The sequence below is a fragment of the Meles meles genome, chromosome 18 (genome assembly GCF_922984935.1).
Source record: "Meles meles chromosome 18, mMelMel3.1 paternal haplotype, whole genome shotgun sequence".
Taxonomy (NCBI): domain Eukaryota; kingdom Metazoa; phylum Chordata; class Mammalia; order Carnivora; family Mustelidae; genus Meles; species Meles meles.
Genome location: NC_060083.1, coordinates 30,008,615 through 30,031,052, shown reverse-complemented (window position 1 = coordinate 30,031,052; position 22,438 = coordinate 30,008,615). Strand labels below are relative to the sequence as shown.

The 22,438-nt window shown below is 36.1% G+C and overlaps 1 protein-coding gene across 4 annotated transcripts in view; it reads left to right on the top strand.

Moving 5' to 3' along the window:
• Positions 1 to 22,438, top strand: part of INTS2 (integrator complex subunit 2) — a 44,171-nt gene that overhangs the window by 12,661 nt on the left and 9,072 nt on the right. For all 4 annotated transcript variants that reach the window (XM_045986035.1, XM_045986037.1, XM_045986038.1 and 1 more), the window contains exons 9-19: positions 1,419 to 1,544; positions 5,457 to 5,528; positions 5,612 to 5,726; positions 9,121 to 9,189; positions 10,565 to 10,699; positions 12,034 to 12,210; positions 12,967 to 13,075; positions 15,022 to 15,126; positions 17,150 to 17,314; positions 18,535 to 18,736; positions 22,124 to 22,249. In XM_045986035.1, coding sequence (XP_045841991.1) covers positions 1,419 to 1,544; positions 5,457 to 5,528; positions 5,612 to 5,726; positions 9,121 to 9,189; positions 10,565 to 10,699; positions 12,034 to 12,210; positions 12,967 to 13,075; positions 15,022 to 15,126; positions 17,150 to 17,314; positions 18,535 to 18,736; positions 22,124 to 22,249 — 1,401 coding nt within the window. The remainder of the gene's footprint in view (positions 1 to 1,418; positions 1,545 to 5,456; positions 5,529 to 5,611; positions 5,727 to 9,120; positions 9,190 to 10,564; positions 10,700 to 12,033; positions 12,211 to 12,966; positions 13,076 to 15,021; positions 15,127 to 17,149; positions 17,315 to 18,534; positions 18,737 to 22,123; positions 22,250 to 22,438) is intronic.

Sequence of the window (22,438 nt, the reverse complement as noted above, 5' to 3'; positions counted from 1 at the left end):
TACCACAGCTCTACAGGACTAGAGTGAATGATCTGTGAGTGATACTTTACCACGCCCATGCACCGAGATGAAGTAAATCTCTCCTGTCCTTTCACAACTGAGATCACAGATTACTTAAAATTGACATGTTGTGATTATTAAGCACAAGGTTCCTTATGAAGTCACTGCACTACATCCTTTTGAATAATGTCCTCAACCACTATGCATACAGTCCTCACTTAGCATGTCTCTGATAAGTATGAATTTCACTAACCTGGGCTTGGCATTGGCTTAGTTATTAACACTACTCCCTCAACAACTAGTGTGTCAGTTACCATGATACATTGACCAAATAATCGCCTGAAGTACAGACTTTGCCGAGAGCTTTTCAAGCCACAGGTCACTCTGTAAATAACAGATGCACCTCATTTCTTTTAAAGTTGTTGGTGACTGGTCACTGCCAATCTATTAGTCAGTTGGTGAACAGACAGGAAAGTGCAGAGTTGTACTGTTGCCTTGTCTCAGGGATAAACCCTTGTGTCATTTGACAAAAATAATTGAAAGAAGGAACTGGCCAAGAAGGATGAATATGTAGCGAAGAAACAAAGGTGGTAACACTGGAAGTGGTGTTTGAACCAAACGTAAATGTAGTAGCCGATCTTAACTGCTGCCATTTGAGAAACCCAAGATAATGTAGCCGAAGAACTTAGTGAAGGTGCCCTTGTCAACCTGATTGAGAAAAGTCATTGTGGAGAAAAGGATGAAGTCCCAGAGGAGGTGAAGCTGCCAAAAGTCTTCGCATTAAAGGAACTCTCAGATATTTCATGACAGAACCTAACAAAGGATAAAATGTTGGAATCAGAGCCAAACTTAGAAAGGGGGATGACAGTTCTTCAAGGCTTAAGAAAGAGGTTCACTCCACATTATAAATATATAATGAGAAGAAGGCAAGGGCTTTTCAAACTATTCTTGATAAGTGTTTTACAAAGAAAACACTTTAATTTCCAATGTTTGTAATATTTTCAATTATAGAGCACTATATAAATATTTGCTATTTTTTTCACCTCCCTATGCGTTATGACTGACAGAAAGCTTTTAATGTTTTGGCAAACTTTAAAGGTTAACTTTTAACAGTTACCTTTCCCCATTGATTATTTCAATCACAATGCGTAGTTTCAGCTTGCGTGTTTATTTTTATAGTCTCCTGCTACTGTGCCAAGTGAGGATTGCGTGTATTTGTGTCTGAGGAAAAGCACTGGTGGTAAGCGCAGCAGTTTTGCTTTTAACGACTGAAGATTATAAAGGTTTTATAAACAGGAAGGTATCATTATAAAGCTCAGAATTTCTATCTGAAAAGTTCAACTCTTGGGAAGTCCCTTTTTCTTCCTTCCTCTCCCAACTAAGAAAAGTAAAACCTACTAATCTATCCCTTTTTTTAGACCAACTGAGGAAGAAGCTGAGCAGTTGCTGCAGTTGATGACCAGCCGTCCTCCTGCTACACCAGCTGGGGTTCGCTTCGTTTCGCTTTCCTTTTGTATGCTACTGGCCTTTTCTACACTTGTCAGGTACCTTCCTATAAAGCTTGCTCTGTTTTCTGAAGGTCTGTTTTGCTTATTTATGAAAATGCACATGTAGCATTAATCGGGAACTTACTAGAAAAATGGACAGGGGTATCACCTTTTAGTAAATGGTGTGGTAGCATCTACTGGATGCCAGTTAAAGGAGTCATGCTAGTTCTTCAAGATTTGGGAAGGCAAATAGCAGCCCCTGTACCCTTCCATCCTGTTTCCCCTTCCCTTGAGGCAACTTCTTTCAACTTCCTTCAGTTCTTTTTAGCCGATGCTTTTGGTCTTTTCACTTCCGCATCTTTAAATAACGTGTTTGATTTGCTATATTTTTTTTAGAGATTTTTTACTTATTTATTTGACAGACAGCGATCACAAGCAGGCAGAAAGGCAGGCAGAGAGAGAGGAAGGGAAGCAAGCTCCCTGCTGAGCAGAGAGCCTGACTCGGGGCTTGATCCCAGGACCCTGGGATCATAACCTGAGCCGAAGGCAGAGGCTTTAACCCACTGAGCCACCCAGGTGCCCCTGATTTGCTGTATTTTTGATTTTTCAGTTTTAGGAGTAATTGTGGATTTCCTACAATGAAAGATGAGGAATTAGTTGTCTCTTTCTTGTCTTCCCCCCACCCAGCGCATCTCTGTATCCTTCCCATCTCCCCATTGTCCCAGTACAGTTATATTGCAAGTTTGCTTTGACAAGTATATAGTTGTTCATATTGCCTCTATTGGGAGCTTAGCCATGTAACAGATGATAACTTTTCTTCTGTAAAACTTGCTTTTGTCTTAATAATTATCCCGTGTTTTGTTTGTCTGTTTTTCATTTGCTCTTTGTTCTGAGTACTTAACGTTAATGCAACTTCAATATCTGCCAATCTGAACCTCCCTTCAAGATCTTCAGACTCCTTATTCTGTCAACTTTATTTTCTTAAGGAAGCTCTCCTCACTCTCTGAACTGGTTACTTCTACATCTGGTACACAGCTCTCATCCTGGAATTGCTCTTCACTATTATTTTCAGGACTTGATTCACATCTCCTTTGTTGGATCTCCTGCTTCCTGCATCTTCCATCTCTCTCTCTCTCTTTTTAAAGATTTTATTTTAATTTATTAATTTTTTTAAAAAGATTTTACTTACTTATTTGAGAGAGAGAATGAGAGTGAGACCACAAGCAGGGGGAGTGTCAGTGGGAGAGGGAAAAGCAGGCTCCCTGCTGAGCAGCGATGTGGATTCGATTCAGGACCCTGGGACCATGACCTGAGCTGAAGGTGAAGCTTAACCGACCAAGCCACCCAGGCACCCCAGGATTTTATTTTATTTTATTTTTTTGGATTTTATTTATTTATTTATTTATTTTTAAAGATTTTATTTATTTATTTGACAGAGAGAGAGATCACAAGTAGGGAGAGAGGCAGGCAGAGAGAGAGGAGGAAGCAGGCTCCCTGTGGAGCAGAGAGCCTGATGCGGGGCTCGATCCCAGGACCCTGAGATCATGACCTGAGCCGAAGGCAGCAGCTTAATCCACTGAGCCACCCAGGTGCCCCAGGATTTTATTTTTTAAAGTAATCTGTACACCCAATGTGGGCTTGAACTTATAATACCAAGATCAAGAGTTGCATGCTCTACTGACTGAACCAGCCAGGCACCACAACATATGTCCATTTTTAAATTGCTTTCTCATTTTGCTTCTTTAGCATGGGTATGTGGGAGGTCAGTTATTTTGAGACTGGGTATTTCTGAAAATGTCTTTATTCTACTTTAGCACTTGATTGACAGTTTCATAGGGTTCAGAATTTGGGGTTGGAAATAATTTCTCTTAAGGATTTTGAAAATCTTGCTGCATTGTCTTCTGATGACATTCTGATTCTTGTTTTTTTGTGTGTGTGTGTGTGTGTGCAGCCTGTTTTTTGTTTTTGTTTTTGCTTTTTTTTTTTTTTTTTTTTTAAATATGGAGACATGAAGGATTAGCTTTTTGTCCCTAGGGTTTTGAAATTTTGGGATGGTATACCTACTTTTATCTATTGCGGTAGATATTCAGTAAACCCTTTCAACCTGAGAAACTAAAAAGCAGATTGAGTCTTTTAATACATAGGGGGCTCTTTGAGAAACTATTGGGCTTACTCAGATTCTTAGAGAAGACTTTTGTCTTGCCTGGAGAATAAAGAAGTGACAAGAAACCCATAAGCAAAGTTAAGGGCTGGGAGATCAGAGTCTGCAGTATGATCATTCACTTAATTTTATTTTTATTTTTATTTTTATTTTTTTTTAAGATTTTATTTATTTATTTGACAGACAGAAAGATCACAGGTAGGCAGAGAGGCAGGCAGAGAGAGAGGAGGAAGCAGGCTTCCTGCTGAGCAGAGAGCCCGATGCGGGACTCGATCCCAGGACCCTGAGATCATGACCTGAGCCGAAGGCAGAGGCTTTAACCCACTGAGCCACCCAGGCGCCCCTTAATTTTACTTTTAGAATGGTGTTCCAAATATCTCTGGTTGATCCTCAGTTCAGAGACACCCTCTTTCACCATCTCCAGAGCACAAATCTCCCATCTTCTCTCTGCTGGGGGGTGTGAATTCATCTAATTGTGTGGAATGGAGGAGGTGATCTGGAGGTCTGCTACCGATATAGACTGTTGATCTTTTCAGTTAAGTCAGTCTTCACTCTCCCTCCCAGAACTCCCTGGAACTGTCAGTTCCTGACAGAATCTTTGGGGATTCTGTGGTGTAAAGTGGATTGGCTTTTCCTTCCTTCTAGTCTAGTATTTTGCTTTCTTGGATCTGCTGAATTAGTTACCACTCTTCTCTATGTGCTCTTGCTTCCAGTATTTTGTGCTGTTGTTCCTCAGCATCATCTTATGCATGTATGCGTTTTTAGGAAAATCCCTTTAATGTAGTTTAGAGTTTTAGTAGGGTGTAAAAATAGGTAATAAAATGAAGTGCTTTCTTTTCTCTTTACCTGAAGTAATTGCTAAAATTGTAATCTTCATTGCTTCTAGAAGGTGGGTATTTCTATCTGTATTTTTGGATAGGAGAGTTGAAGTTCAGAAGGATCATTTAAATTTCTTGTTTGAGATCACATTACCAGTCATTAATAGAGGTAGGATTCCTTCTGAGCTCTCCCATGCCCTAAAGGCTGTTACCTTTCTACTATTTAATGCTGTCTTTTATTAGTGGAATGGTTTAGGTATAGTTGAAAATGACCTTTTAAATTTTCTTAGCTTGGGATAGCAGGCTTTTTAGTTGCTTTTTGTTTAACTCATTTACACTGCAGTGAAGTAGAAGAAAATAAAAAATTATTTTCACAAGTCAAAGTTGACTTGTATCTTTCAAGGTAAGTCTAGGAATTCCCTATTAAAACATTGTTGGCACATTTTTATAATCATTTTTTATACTTCATGAACCAATGGCTCTTTTTTCTTTTTCTCTGAATAGTGATCACTTATTTCTCTTTAATTTTGAGTTCTGCTCAAAATTTCTGTAAATTAAATTTTATTTTCCTTGTTACTACTCTAGTACTCAGTTTGAGACTTATTGATGAGTGTCTTAACTCTAGGTTTTTTTCTATATGAAATATTATCTGTTAATATAGTTCTTCTACCATTTTAATCCCAGAAGTCTTTGCTTTTCTAAAAAAATAAGAGGAAGTTCACTCTCTCCAAGTTGCAAATGCAGTAATTAAGCCTTTGAAAGAGTTTGTTCACATTTATAAAAGCAAAGGGTCTTACTCTTCATTTCTGAAACTACTTCATATTTCAATGACAGTTAATGGCCATTTCAACAAGCAATTAATTTGAATTGATTATTTCAAAATAGGGAAGGAAAAAATAATTTCTGCTAAAAATAATTCCAGAATGTTTTCTCATTCTTATGCTAGTATATCTGGTTTAAGCCAGTGACTTTCTTGTATGTTTTATATAGTACACCTGAACAGGAACAGCTAATGGTCGTGTGGCTAAGTTGGATGATAAAAGAAGAAGCTTATTTTGAAAGGTAAGATGACTTCATTTGTTGCAGTTAGTAAGTGTTTCTTATCTTCTCTTTGGAAATTCATATTTTCTTTTTTGTTTCAACAGTACTTCTGGCGTCTCTGCTTCTTTTGGGGAGATGTTGTTATTGGTCGCTATGTACTTTCACAGCAACCAACTTAGTGCTATCATTGACTTGGTCTGTTCCACTTTGGGGATGAAGGTAATTTGCTTTTATCTTCTTTCTGAGGAAGAGAGTTCTAAGCTGGGTGGTTTTTTTTGTAGTGTACAGTATATTTTTTTTGTTTGTTTTATAAATATACAATTTTAATTTTATGTTTTATTTTATTTTCATTTTATTTTATTTCTTTCAGTGTTCCAAAATTCATTGTTTATGCACCACACCCAGTGCTCCATTCAGTATGTGCCCTCCTTAATACCCACCACCAGGCTCACTTATCCCCCCACCTCCTTCCCCTCCAAAACCCTCAGTTTGTTTCTCAGAGTCCACAGTACATTTTGTTTCCATTTTGAAGTAATTTTAGTTTAATAGTTTGAAATTTTACCAGGAGCTCTTAGAAAAAAAATGTATATTATGAAAAAATTTATTTGCAAGAATAAAATACGTTCTATACAGAAAGTTGGGAAACCCCAAAATATAGAAAGCTTGGGTAACACAAAAGAAACGAAGAAAATTATTTCATTGTTCAAGATATCAGCTATACTACTGTTAACATTTTTCTCTCTGTTCTTTCTTTACATTGATATATATATTTTGTAATTTAAAGAACTTTAATATGTGATGACATTTCCTCATATCAATAAATGTCCTTTTTTTTTTTTTTAATGATTTTTATTTATTTGAGAAAGACCGAGAGAGAGAGAGAGTACAAGCAGGGTGAGGGGTAGAGGGAGAAACAGACTCTCCACTGAGAAGGGAGCTCAATTAAATGTTCTAATACAATATAATGTCTCATTGACTGTATCTTGGTCCATCTTATGTACCAATCATGACTTTCTTTTTTTTTTTTTTCCATTTTATTTATTTTTTCAGCGTAACAGTATTCATTGTTTTTGCACAACACCCAGTGCTCCATGCAAAACGTGCCCTCCCCATTACCCACCACCTGTTCCCCAACCTCCCACCCCTGACCCTTCAAAACCCTCAGGTTGTTTTTCAGAGTCCATAGTCTCTTATGGTTCGCCTCCAATCATGACTTTCTTAATGGATCCTTTCTTTTTGCTATGTAGATTTTCCAGTTTCTGAATGGTGCTTAGATGGTTATCCTTATTTACATAAATACATACAGAAGCACTCATGTGTTTATCTTTAAACAGTTTTTTTTTGTTTTTTTTAAAGAAATCTCTACACCCAACGTGGGCCTTGAACTCAGGACCCCAAGATCAAGAATTGCATTCTCTACCAACTGAGCTAGGCAGGCTTTAAACAGTTTTTGGATTAGCTCCTTAGGAATAATTTTAGAAGTCAGAATATGATGATGTTAAGGTGTTTAATGAGTATTGCCAGATTACCTTTAAGAAAGATTATACAAGTTTAACTGTTCCCATCAGTGTATGAGAGTGCTAGCTAACTGGACTCTCACTACTACTGGGCATTACCGTTCTTTTAACCATTCTTTTTAATCTTTACAATTTTGATTGATGAAAGATGGTCTCACTTATTTTGCTTTTCATCCATTACTAATGGAACTATAGTTTTAATTATTCTGTTTTAGTTATAGTTTATAGTGGTTGTTTTTTGGGGGGGTAGTTTTAAAAATCTCTGTTTTGGCTGATTCCTTTTTTTTTTTTAAGATTTTTAATTTATTTATTTATTAGAGAGAGAGAGAGAGCATGAGCGGGAAAAGAATAGAGGGAGAGGGAGACGTAGACTCCCTGCTGCGCAAGGAACCCAGTGTGGAGCTTGATCCCAGAAAACCGGATCATGTCTTGAGCCAAACGCAGATGCTTAACTGATTGAGCTATGTAGGTGCCCCTTGGCTGATTCATTTCTTTTGTGCAGAAGCTTATCGATGTCCTAATTTTCCTATAGGGATTTTTATTGATTTATTTTTCCTCTGACTGATCAAATGGCATATACATGATATGCCATTATGCCTTATATACCATGTTTCATTGATTTCAAGGCACGTATTTTATCCAGTATTGAAATGGGGCTTTATTTTATAGTTGACTTGTAATGTAATATGGTAGTATTCCCTCCCCTAACTTTTTTTCTTGAAAAGTTACTTTTTTTTTTCTTAAAGACTTTATTTATTTGAGAGAAAGAGAGCACAAGCAGGGGGAACAGCAGACTTCCCACTGAGCAGGGAGCCTGATGTGGGGCTTGGTCTCAGGAGCCTGAGATCATGACCTGAGCTGAAGGCAGCCACTTAACCAACTGAGCCAGCCAGGCGCCTCTTGAAATGTTACTATTAAATCAGCATATCTGATAGTCCATAGTGTCTTTAAAAGTGAGAAGTACAGGGGCGCCTGGGTGGCTCAGTGGGTTAAATCCTCTGCCTTCGGCTCAGGTCATGATCCCAGGGTCCTGGGATGGAGCCCCGCATCGCGTTGGGCTCCCTGCTCAGCAGGGAGCCTGCTTCCCTTCCTCTCTCTCTGCCTGCCTTTCTGCCTGCTTGTGATCTCTGTCTGTCAAATAAAATAAAATATTAAAAAAAAAAAAAGTGAGAAGTACAATATGTTGCAATTATTCTTCTTAGTCTTTTTGGCCATATGGAAATTATTTTTGTGAGTGTGTATGGAATATATAGTATTTCCTTTTTGGTTCCTACTTTGCTGTAACACTTAGAAATCTTTATCTTAAAAAAAAAAGTTGGAGGGGGGGACCCTGGCTGGCTCAGTTGGTAGAGCATATGACTGGATCTTGGGGTGGTAAATTGGAGCCCCACATTGGGCATAGAGATTACTTAAAAAAAGAAAAAAAAAATTTTTAAGATTTTATTTATTTATTTGATAGAGACAGAGTGAGAGAGGGAACACAAGCAAGGGGAGTGTGAGAGGGAGAAGCAGGCTTCCTGCTGAGCAGGGAGACCAATGTGGGGCTCGATCCCAGGACCCCGGGATCATGACCTGAACTGAAGGCAGATGCTTAATGGCTGAGCCACCCAGGCGCCCCCACAAAATTTTATTTAATGGAAAAAAATGTTTCTCTTTCTTCAGGTTTAAAGAAACAGTTACCTATATTTTCTTCTAATGTTTTTGTGGCTTCATGTTTCACATTTAAATCTTTAGTACACTCAAGTTTATTTTGGGTATGGTATCATGTGTACAGATATATATAGATATATATAAACATGCATATATATGTTTATTTATTTATTCCCAGAAAGGTAGCTATTTCACCTTCATTTATTGAATAATCCTCTTCTTGCTATTGACTTGAAAGGCTGATAGTAATGTTTACTAAGTATTTTGTATGTTGATTCAGTGTCTGAGGAAAAACACTTTGATGTTGGGTTTGAGAAGCCACTTTTGAAATAGAGTATTTGAACATTAATTTTACATATCACAGCCATGTTAGAGAATACATTTATCAGAGAAAAGTGTGCTTCATGTATTTTTACTTGCTGTTAGAATTTTTTTGGTTGTTTTAGATTGTGATTAAGCCAAGCTCCTTGAGCAGGATGAAGACTATCTTCACACAGGAAATTTTTACTGAGCAGGTACTTCTTTTCACTTTATTCTTTGGTATTTCTTTAACTTTCTTTTACAACATTCTTTGGGGGGAAAACTTGTATATCTCAGCTTAAGAGAATGCTATGGTCTTGTTCTATTCCTTTTTAGTTTCCAACGATAGTTAATTTAATCTTCATTTTTTATTAAAATTTTTTTTAAAGATTTTATTTACTTATCTGAGGGAGAGAGAGAGAGAGAGGACCTAAGTGTGGGGAGCAGGCAGAAGGAGAGGGACAAAGAGACTCTCTGCAGAGCAGGGAGCCAGATATGGAGGCGGCGGGGGGGGGGGGTGCGATCCCAGGACCCTGAGATCATGAACTGACCCCAAGACAGACGCTTAACTGACAGAGCCACTCAGGCACCTCAGTTTATTTATCCTTTAAAATTTCTATAAAGAATCATCCCATTTACTTATTACATACAAAAGCATGCTTTAAATTTGTATATTTTGGAGATGTTGAATAAATGCTTAAGAATATGGTCTTTGGTATTGGTGGTAGGATCTCACACGGGGTAATCATTTGGGTTTGTCAGGAGAAAAATAAAACAGGCACTTATTTAAACTTGGGATTACAAAGAGCATATATATTTCTGAAAAATTGAGATATTTGAGAATGCTCATAGATGCATAAATGTTGCTTCTTTTAGGATAATATTCTCATCCGTATACGAAACTTTCCTTTCTTCCCTCAATACACATACACTCCCACAAAACAGACATAAATAGTGCATAGGAGACTCAGAAGTTATTTTTTATGTTTTTATTTGAACTCACTGGACTTTGGGGAGGGTCTTTGAAAACAATGAGAATAACAATAAAAATCCCTGTTTATATTTATGTGATCATTTATATCACATATAGTGAATTTATATCACATATAAAGAATTGATACTTTATAATTCACATATCTTTTCAAACATATTTTTCAATTCTTCCCCCTCACAGAAACTTTTTGAGGCAGGTGAGACTGTATTGTACCATTTTATAGATGAGTATGAGGACTGTATTGTCCCATTTTGTAGATGTGAAAATAGGTTGGGAAGATAAAGTGACTTATCTGAAGTCACTGAGCTCAGATTTTAGAATTCCAAATTTTGTATGTTTTTACCTTACTACATTACTGTCAACCTACCTATGTTTAAAAACAAATTTTAAAAAATTAGAGTGTTTTACAGATCCCTAAATGTATACTGCCTTATCATTTAGAAATAATTAAATCATGTAATAATTAGTTTTTCTCATTCATTCCTAAGGACCACATTTGTATTAAGTATTGACACTCTACCTGCTAATCCTCTCTCTTACAGAATAATTTTATATTTGCTTCTGTCATATGTATTAATACAATTTTTCCCTTTTAGGTTGTCACAGCTCATGCTGTTCGGGTCCCTGTCACCAGCAACCTGAGTGCCAACATTACTGGATTTTTGCCTATTCATTGTATTTACCAGCTTCTCAGGAGTCGTTCCTTTACCAAGCACAAAGTGTCAATAAAAGTATGATCTTAAATTTATATATCAAGCTACAACCCAAGTTTATTTATTTATTTTTTTCTTGCTCTTTTTCAGATTATAGACTTCTACTGTGGGTTTTGTGTTTATGAAATATGTCTAATTACTAATCATTTATATGTAGTACCTAGAACTATAATTTCAGATTTTTTAAACAATGTAACTCTTAAGTTATTGACAAAATGTGCAGTATTACTAATCCATTTAAAATTTCAATAATATCATGTGGCTATTTCTTTAAAACTTGGTAAAAAATTGCCATTTTCTTTTTTTTTATGATTTTATTTATTTATTTGACACAGAGAAAGAGATAGCGAGAGAGGGAACATAAGCAGTGGGAGTAGGAGAGGGAGAAGCAGACTTCCTGCTGAACAGGAGCCCTATGTGGGGCTCGATCCCAGGACTCTTGGATCATGACCTGAGCCAAAGGCAGACACTTAATGACTGAGCCACCCAGGCACCCAAAATTGCCATTTTTCTATACTTTGGTTTTGTTCACCAAACTGAGAAAGTTCATTATCAGCCATGACCAGCATTTGTACTTTTGTCACAAGGACAGCTAACACCTAATATACATATTTGGACATATTATCCATTAATTATAGTTGGCTATATCAAACAGTTAAAAGGCCTTCTAAAAAGACAGATAAGTCCAAAGAAGGTGAAGAAATCTGAGCCTTTTCTAGAGGCTCTTCTATTTATAAAGAACAATCAACAATATATGCATTGATATATCACCTTTAACTATCCTTGTTTTCATGATTTAGTGGAGTTATTTTCTAGGTAGATTGTATCTTCTACTTCTTTATGTTTTTAGCACGTGAAATAGATGAAGAGTCTGAATGCACACCCTATGTATCTACATGTCCTCTGTTGACGTGATGGTCTCCTGTAAGTGGTTCCAAGGCCACTTTCTTAATCTACCTCAGGATTTGCTGTGAAGAACTATCACTCTCCCTCAATTCCTCTGTGCTGTGGGGTCTTCTACAACACAGATGGTGCTCAAAATACAGATATAGTAGGGACTTAAAATATTTTTCTTACTACTTAAAAACTGATACATTAAAAACCTCAAATCCAAATTCAAAACCCAAATTCCTCATTATAGATTTATCTTCCACTGGACAATAGTCTTGATTAGGATATAAAAGTAATTCATATTTTTAGATCAAAGACAGTTGTGAAACTGGGTAATATATTTGTAGCTGCTAGAAGTTAATAGTTTCACTGATTAATAAATCATGTAAATTGTATTCTTAATAAAGTTTGCTTTTTCTTATTGCCATAAGTGATTTACTGCCTATAACCTTCTTTTTTAGGACTGGATCTATAGACAGCTGTGTGAAACCTCTACTCCGCTTCATCCTCAATTACTTCCTCTGATTGATGTGTACATAAATTCCATACTTACTCCTGCATCTAAATCTAATCCAGAAGCCACAAATCAGCCAGTTACAGAACAGGAGATCCTCAGTATTTTCCAAGGAGTCATTGGGGTAACATAGTAGTTCTTGTACATTGATTAGCTGATTTTTCTTTTATTCTTCTGACTTGTTCCATATTTTCCTTGGATTATTAGAGGACTTCTAGGTGGTTCTGACTTTGAAATGGGATCATATTTCTTCAGATCACTTATGAAATTTACAAATATGCTATTAGTTCCAAGTAGTTTGTTGAAGAGGTACTTTCTGAGGAAATCTTTGAAAGAGCTCCATTTTAAAGTCTAAAGTGTGTTCTGGAGAGTTGTGCCTTACAAAGGAGTGTGTGACATCTCAACATGGTCAACAGAGGTTTATTTAGCTTCCTGGGAATCTAAGATCTACTTAGATTCAAATGGGAAATTTGAAGAAAATCTTTTTTTTCCATCTTTTAAGAGAGAAAAAGTAGTTGTATTTTTCACAAATGTATTCATATGCACACTATGTTTTTTTAGGAGTTATTTTCTTCCTGGTAATTCCAGGTAATATTTGAGACTCCTGTAAACCTTTTTTCAGAAGCAGCCTGATGGATTTGCTGTTAAGGAACAGCTATAATCGTAAAGACTATAAGGCATGTTGCCTTTGCTCTCCCATGCCACCTCAAATTGAAACTTCAAGTTCTCTCTTTGAGTTTAATGCAAACATAGCAATGTTTCTCCTGTTTTCACTGAGCTTGGGAACAGTAACTGAATAGTCTATTTAAAATGCTTTTACCATCAAGAAAGCACTCATGAAATTTAACAGTATCTGAAGTGTTTATAATCTTACTTCCAGGCTGAGAGCATCCGCCTTAATCAACGTTTTAGTATCACAGCACAGCTCTTGGTGCTCTACTATGTACTGTCTTATGAGGAAGCTCTGCTAGCAAACACAAAGACTTTAGGTAAGTTGTACTTATACATAGGGGAGTGTTTCTAGTGCTAGTTCATTTTATTTGTTTACATTTTGTTACTTTCCAAGCTGTCATGTGAGAAAATAAGGTCAAATATTCTAACAGGCTCCAGTACCATTCTGTAGTCTTTGTAGCATGGGCACTGTGTACTCTGATGCGTAAATACATGTATAGATGGGCACATAACCACCCTTTAAGTCTCAGCCCTCTTTTTAGCAGCCTAAATTAATAACTGAATTGTCTGTATTTTAATAATTTTAGGGACCTTAACTAGGTGCTGATAAATTAAGAGATAAACCTAAAGGAAATATAACGGAAAATTTATTTTTTTTGCTTGATTTCAGTCTTTGCCCTGCCTTCCTTCCATTAGGTGAAGAATAGCAATCTAATCAAAAACAGAAAAAAAGAACAGAAGAGTTTCATTTTGCCATTAAAATTATCATTGAACTGGGTTTTCAAACTTAACTACTTTCTATAGTATCAGAAGATCAGATTTAACCTAGAAGATACCAGTATAAAGCAGTGTGTTTTTCTATATTTGAAAAAAAAAATTCACTTGTCTTTTAGGGTAGTTAGTTAAAAAACAATGTAGGAGCTGCTGGGCGGTCAGTCAGTTAAACATCTGCCTTTGGCTCAAGTCATGTTCTCAGGGTCCTGGGATCAAGCCCCGCCTTGGGCTCCCTGCTCAGCCTTGTGCTGGGGAGTCTGCTTCTTCCTCTCCCTGTGCCCACTGCTCCTCCTCCTTGTGTGTGTGCTCTCTCCCTCTCTGACGAATAAATAGATAAAATTTAAAAAATATATATGATGGAGGGCGCCTGGGTGGCTCAGTGGGTTGAGCCGCTGCCTTCGGCTCAGGTCATGATCTAGGGTCCTGGGATCGAGTCCCGCGTCGGGCTCTCTGCTCGGCAGGTATCCTGCTTCCCTTTCTCTCTCTCTCTCTGCCTGCCTCTCTATCTACTTGTGATCTCTCTCTGTCAAATAAATAAATAAAATCTTTAAAAAAAAATTAAAAAAAAATATATATGATGGAGATGAGACAGAGAAAGATAGTGTTGATTGGCAGCTACCTTTACTCTGTGGGATATAAGAATCCACAGAAGGTTTTTGAACATGAGGTTTTTAAAGTAATCTCTACAACCAATGTGGGGCTCAAACTCACAACCCTGAGAGCAAGAGTTGCATGCTCCACTAACTGAGCCAGCCAGGCACCCCTAAGATGGACTTGATTTTTTAAAGAAGGAATTGTTGGGGCACCTGGGTGGTTCAGTGGGTTAAAGCCTCTGCCTTCGGCTCAGGTCATGATCCCAGGGTCCTGGGATCAAGCCCTGCATCGAGCTCTCTGCTCAGCGGGGAGCCTGCTTCCTCCTCTCTCTCTGCCTGCCTCTCTGCCTACTTGTGATCTCTGTCTGTCAAATAAATAAATAAAATCTTAAAAAAAACAAAATTGTTTTCTGGCTGAAGATAGAAGTTGTGAGAGAAAGGAGTTAAATTCATATTGCCCAACTTCCTTTAAAAAGAGTCACTGTGATAATATATATTAAATTAAGACTGTTGGAGTCATGAAGCTTTAAGCCATATGGTCATGACTGAATTTAGTTTTCCTAATTAGATTTGGGAGAGTCTTGAGTTACTTATCAAGGGTTTTGTTTCATTTTGTTTTGTTTGATTTTGTGTTTTAGTGTAGGGCACTCCTGCAGATGGCTTCTCTCACTTAGGACTTTTCTCCTCAATGGTTTCAATTTGGAGGCATTTTCCAGATCTTGCCCCTAGATATGTTCTTGCTCTTCCTGTGTATCCATTTTTTTGTGACGCATATTCACAGATTAAATGAGTTAGAAGTAACCTAATGTTGTTTTTGTTCCATTTAGGTTGAAGGTTAAGATTTCTATTGTTTATTACACTGTTCTTATCTTACACTTTGTATCTTTGACTGACAGCTGCCATGCAAAGAAAGCCCAAATCATATTCGTCATCTTTAATGGATCAGATTCCCATCAAATTCCTTATTCGGCAGGCTCAAGGGCTGCAGCAGGAGTTGGGAGGTATTTGTTTTGCTTGCTTTTTACTGCTAATGTTTATTGTTAAAAAATACTTTACTGTTTACAGTGTTATGAAGTGTAATATGTGCTCGGTAGTAAAAACAAAAAAAACAAAAAAAAGACAATTCAGGAGTGAAATTCCTCTTTACCTTTCTCACTATCTTACTACTTGCATTCCTCCTTTCCCAAAACCAAGTTTTATTTTGGTATGTAATTTTAGATATTTTTTTCTATAAGTTGAACCATATGAAATTGCAGGTATTCAGCTTTTTTTGACCTGCAAAAACACAGTTTCATATAGTTGAAGCTAATAGATAAACACATGAATAGAAAATTGTTTTTTTAAACTATGAATGGCATTATACCCTATCTCTTCTGAGACTTGCTTTTTTTTTTCCTCTTGGATTCTTGGAAATCTTTTATGCCAGTACGTGTAGATCTACCTTATTGCTTTTATTTCCTCCAAAATATTCCATATCTTGGAATTACTATTTTTCTATAAAATTGTCAGATAGATATATAGTAATATTTTTTGAAAAAAATTTTTTTTAATTTAACACCTCTTTTTTATAATGTTTGAATATGGGTTTCTTGTTTGTTTCTATGAAGTTGGAGTTTTTCTTTCTTTGTTATGGTTGATTTCAAGCAGGAACAAAGCTGACCTTATTTGGTCACCTTTAACCAGATATGTGCATTTATTTGCTTACATCTTTGCATAAACTAATGTTATATTTGGCAATGTTTGGTGACTCACATTTTATTGAAGAAATTACGAAGTGTAGATTAATTTTCACTTGGTAAGCAGTCATTTTGTGACTCTTTTGAGATAGTCTTAACTATACGTGTAGTTGTGCATTTAGATATTTAGATATTAAAATACTATTATAAAATAATAGTATATAAATAGTATATAAAATACTATTGATTGTTGCAGCATTTTTTCAAACAGAAATATTAATTTTAATCAGTTTCTATGACAAAGGATACTGGGACTAAGTGGTATGATTTTATTTAAGTTGCATAATAAGGAGATAATTGGATGAAAAGTACTTTTATTACAACTAATACTTTTACTACTACTCTTACAACTCTGTGAGGATGATAATAATAATATAGTAACAATATTTATTAGGTATGTATGTACCAAACATTTGGCATAGTGGTACTTCATATATCTAAATAGACATTTTTTATAGAATCATTTATCATTAAAAATAATAGTCATGAATAGCCAAACTGTGCTATAAGCAAAAGGTTAGAAAGAATGCTTTGATTTAGTAAAAGGAAGTTTCCCATTTCTTTTGATCTTCTTCACTTTCTTGAAGGAAGACAAACGCACTGTCTTGTAGGTGTCATCCATACTGCTTTGGTTGGCTGACATACTTAGCGGTGTGACCCTGGGAACTTTAATAAATGTCTTTCAGTTTGTTTCCTTACAGTAGAATGGAGACAATATTGCTTACCTTGAAGGGACATTAGGGAGAAATGAAAAAATGTACATAAACTGCCCGAGATCTTTTAGGCATTCCAAGTGGGCAACTTTGATTTTACCCATCTGCAACAGTGATTCTGAAGTGGGTTTAAAAGAGCATGTGTTCTTCTGTAGAAGCCTACCAGAAGTTTTGAGTAAGGCCTTTCTCAGACCATATATGATCTCCCCCAAATGGACATTCTTTTCTCCTTTTTTTCTTTCCTCCCCAGTCAACTCTTGAACTACTGCGATGTCAAATGTTTCCTGATGGGAGACTTTTATGTTGGGATAGGGTGGAAGGAAGAAAGTTTAAGAACTTTTGATAAAACTCGTAGCTTCCACCTTTTTGTGTATCAGATCACTTGGGGATCTTTATTTAAGCAGATTCTCTGGCTGAATTATGTAACAGAAATTCTCAAACGGTAGTGCATGCACAAGATGTGCGCATTCCTTTGGTTTGCCAAAAATGAAAGGGACAAAAGAGAGGGGGGTGAGGAGAGAAGTTTTGAGTATTTGAGAATGAAGAATCCAGTTGACTTCTTGTAAATTTTCAAGGGCTACATTCTGCTTTACTACGTCTTCTTGCAACTAATTACCCACATTTATGCATTGTGGATGATTGGATCTGTGAAGAAGAAATCACAGGGACTGATGCCCTGTTAAGGCGAATGTTACTGACTAATAATGCCAAAAACCACTCTCCGAAACAACTTCAAGAAGGTACAGTAAATTGGATACTCCTTTTATCCCTCTACTAGGACAAAGAGATGTTAGGCTCCTTGAAATCTTAAAATCATGCAGAATTTTCCTGGCTGCGAAGCAATGTTTGGTCAATATATTTTAAGTAATTTTCGAGTTGGGGGAGGAGCAGAGGGAGAGGGACAAGCAGAGTATGCACTGAGCACGGAGCCCTACTCGGGGCTTGATCTCAAGACCCTGAGATCATGACCTGAGCGGAAATCAAGAGTTGGACATTTAACTGACTTATCCACCCCGGCACCTCAGGCATTTTAACCTTTCTTTCTGATGTGCTTGTATCTTTTTTCTCATAGTTTCTATGTTAAAATCACTAAACAGGTCATGTGGTTTTAGGAAGATCCTAAACTGCTCAGGAATAAATGCTATGGAATAGAGCAGTGTACTTGTCGTTAATGGATAATATTCAAGCACTGTCAAATAGAAATATGATACGAGCCACACATATAATTTTAAACTTTCTATAACCACACCAAAAAAGTAAAACTCAGGCAAAGGTAGTTTTTTAATAATTATTTCATTTAACCCAATATATCAATATGTTATCATTTCATTATATAATCAATATAAAAATAGTAATGAGATATTTTACTGTTTTTCCATAGAAAGTCTTTGCAATCTGGTTTATATTTTATACTCACTGTAAATATCAGTTTGCACTAGCTACATTTCTTAAGTGTTCAGTAGCCAGATGTGGTTAGTGACTATTCCATTGAAAAGTACAGTTCTAGAAATTTTTGACTAACAGCAGTGTGCTCTATACTTACATCCTGTAAAAGGGGCCATCCAGTTGGAAAATATCAAGAAATTTGAATCTTACTGAATGTTACTACTAAAAGCGATACTTGGGTATATTTTCATGTTTCAGTCAATTTTTCGAATCAGTCTGAATCACCAAGGATATGACATTTGTCTTTGGGTCACTAATGTGTTTTTTAAAATGGGATTTTTATAACTTTTATCTTTATGATTGTTTTTATCTTTATGATACATGTATACTTAACATGAATTTTTCTTAGCTCCTTATTTTAAGTATAGCCAAAACTTGTGGCCAGGATTCAAAGTTTTACTCCTTTTCAGCAACAGTGTTTCCTTGATTTGTGTGGTTTGTAGGAAAGTATTACCAAATATTATTTGGTAAGCTGTATAGAATTTAGATCATGACTGCTAAATTTTCCTTTTAGCATTTTCAGCTGTCCCAGTAAGTCACACACAAGTGATGCAGATTCTAGAACACTTGACTCTACTCTCTGCCAGTGAACTTATACCTTATGCAGAAGTATTAACATCCAATATGAACCAGCTGTTGAATTCAGGGGTTCCACGACGAATTCTTCAAACCGTCAATAAACTGTGGATGGTTCTTAATACTGTGATGCCTAGAAGGTAAGTTCAATGTATTGTTTCCTGTAATAAATAAGCATATAGCAGTGATTGTATACAATAACCTAAACTTAAATGTTGAATAATTGTGATTATCTGACAATATAAGGCCATTCTGAAGACCATTAATTAAAGAGCTGTTACAATTTTAAGGAAAAGAATAAACTTTATTTTAAGAAACAGAGAAAACTTAAAGTATTTCCAACTTGAGAAAGTTCTTTAAAAATGAGTTCTCACATATAGTCATTTGTGGCTAATTGTGATTTAGATCACCATGTGTCTTGCAATCCTTAGCATGGCTTCAAATTTTACTGCACATTAAAATCACCTGGAGAGCTTTGAAACTCCTGATCTGAGAGCTGTAACCCATGCTAATTAAATCAGAATATTTGTTGGTAGGAGTTAGCCATTAGTTTTTTTTTTTTGTTTTTTTTTTAAGGATTTCCCTAGTGATTCTAGCACACATGAAGTTTAGAGAACACTAGATTAATTGTTTTGCCTTTAGGAAGATGAGTCTCTCCTGTTCAATGTGTTGCATCAAAAACACTTGTTCTAAATAGGTGATGAGGATTAAGGAGTGCACTTGTGATTGGCACAGGGTATTGTTTGTAAGTGGTGATTCACTAAATTGTACACCTGAAGCTAATATTACACAGTATATTAACTGGAATTTAAATAAAACAACAAAAACCCCCTTAAACAGAAAAACAGAACAAACAAAAAAACACCTAGTCTGTGCTTAAAAAAAAACCAGAATACTGGGCTGGACTTAACTGAGATTTTGATTCAATAGTTCTGGGAATATTTATGCTTTTTATTTTTCAATTTTTTTTTTAAAAGATTTTGTTTATTTGAGAGACAGAGTGCTGCACAAGCAGGGAAGGGGGAAGGGACAAAGGGAGAGGGAGAAGCAGACTTCCCACTGAGCAGGGAGCCCAACGTGGGACTTGATCCCAGAACCCTGGGATCATGACCTGAGCCAAAGGCAGATGCTTAACAGACTGAGCCACCCAGGTGTCCCATATTTATGCTTTTTAAATTTAATTTTATTTACATCAAATAAATAAGTGCATATAACTTAAGAACTTAAATAGTATATTCCTTTCCATTTTAAGATTGTTGCTGCCCAGAGACAGCTGTTTTCAGTTCGTTAGCCTTTTTATTCTGGTATTTATATCCCCCATCTATCTCAATAACATACTTACAATTAGTATGATTTCCTGACTTTCCCATTTAGAAATTATCTGTGACTTTCCACTATACAAGATGAAGAGTTAGTCCTCTTATTTCTTTCCTCCCCTGTGAGTCCCTCTTCCTTCAACACTCACTTTCTCCCTTCCTCCATTTTCCCCGACAGGGTAATACCAAAATTTTTGGTTAAAGCAGTATTCATTGTGCCACTTATGACTACATCAGTGTGATTTTTATAGTTGACACATGCAGTATTCTTTGATTCCAGTTTCTTTCTTATACAGTTGCCTTTCTTCATACCTCACACACAAACCCTGAGTTAATACTTCCCTCTTTCGTTTACTTGGGTTTTTTGTTTTGTTTTGTGTTCTTTTTTTTTTTTTATCAATAAGTAATTTAACCCTAAACTCCATTATTGAGGAAACGTTTACTTTATAATTGTTATAACATATCAGATAATGTAACAGTAACATTTTTTTCTTGCAAACATTCCTTTTATAGCTTTCCAGCATCATGTTTTAATTTGCGACATGCACAGTAGCCATCCTGGGATTGGTTTTGTCTCTCTGTTGAATTCCATGTTTTTCTCTGTGTTGGTGTAGATCCTCATTTCAGTGAGTGGAACTCACATTCAAGTTGCTTCCTGAGAAAGGGTGTTCAGGGAACTTATTTATCATTCTACTGAATGAATTGAGCTCCCTTGTTGCTATTAATTAACCCAGTGATACATCAATTCCATTCCTTTGTATGTGACCATTGTTTTTTCTCTTTTAAAATGTAGGTTTTTTTCCCCTTTCACTACTTTCTGGAATTTTATGATGATGTATTTTGGTGTTTTTTTTGTTTTGTTTTTGTTTTTTTAAAATCCATAGTGTTGGGTACTTGTTCTTTTTTTAGTCTAGGGACCAATGCCTTCATTTCTAAGGACATTTATATTTTTTTCCTTCAGTGATTTCTTTCCCTTTGTTTTCTTTTTTTTTTTTTAAGATTTTACTTATTTATTTGACAGAGAGAGAGAGATCACAAGTAGGCAGAGAGGCAGGCAGAGAGAGAGGGGGTAAGCAAGGCTCCCTGCTGAGCAGGGAGCCCGATGCGGGGGCTCGATCCCAGGACCCTGAGACCATGACCCGAGTTGAAGTCAGAGGCTTAATCCACTGAGCCACCCAGGCGCCCTTTCCCTTTGTTTTCTATAATTTTTTGTAATTTTGGTTTTAAGCCTCTTATTTTAAAACCAATGATGTTGCAGTTTTTTCCTGTTCTTTTTTAAATTTGTCTTTTGAATATACTTTGAGTATTTTCTTAATGTTATCTTCTGATCTTTCTTTTGAATTTAAAAACTGTGTTATATTCTTAATCTCTAAGAACTCTTTCTTACCTGAATATTCTTAGTTTTCTATTTTATTTTAAGTGGGCTCCATGCCCATATGGAACCCAACATGGAACTTGAACTCATGACCCTGAGATCAAGAGTCAGACACTTAACTGACTGAGCTACCCAAGTGTCCCTATTTTTAAAGGTCTCCTATTCTTGTTTCATATGTGTAGTATTCTATCCTTTAAGAATAATAATTGTAGGCTTTTAAAAGTTTTTCATCCCTACATTCTCTGTTTCTTTGAAGTTTCTTTCTGTTTGCATATTTTAATCTTTTTCAAACTAGAGGCTTTCCTTAAATGTCTGATGACTCCTGGCTGTCTACTCATATTTAAGAGTGGGCAAGCTCTGTGTACAAGATGGGGCTGATGGACTCTTGGGCTTCACTGTAAGAGATCAGGAACCCTTCTTATTGCCATATCCCTTAGTAATTCTGATGTACAGTCAGGTTAGTAGTCACTTTAGAGTTTATGATGTCTAATCTCCAAGTGGCATCTCACATTGAGATTTTATGATGATACAGAACCATGGCTTATTTATGGGGCCAGATACAGTTTCAAAGTGCTAAGGTTTTAATTCATACTTTTATTTTTTATGCCATGATTATTCCATTACAACTGAGAATTTTTGAAACTACTTTGTGTTTATTGTTTATCTTCGTTTTAGAGACATCCTAATAAGTTAGATTACTATAGTTCTTAATTTTTCCAAGTTAATTCCCACCTGTTTAATTTTTTCCTGAATATATCCTTCTAAGTTGGACTGGATGGCTGCAGGTTTCAACTATAATATAGCTGTTTTTGAATATGTGTTTATTTTCTCATCAGGCTGTGGGTAATGACAGTTAATGCACTTCAGCCTTCAATAAAGTTTGTACGACAACAGAAGTATACTCAGAATGACCTGATGATAGATCCTCTCATTGTCCTAAGATGTGATCAGAGGGTACACAGGTATGTGTCGTTTGAGTTTCATTTTTATTCTGGAGTTATACTTCAGAGCGTCTAAAAGAAATTGAAGAAATTCAGTTTAAACGTCTGTCTTAGTGTTCTTGTGGGTGACTAGCGGTGTGCGCTATGAGGTTCCTTTTTTTTTTTTTTAAAGATTTTATTTATTCACTTGACAGACAGAGATCACAAGTA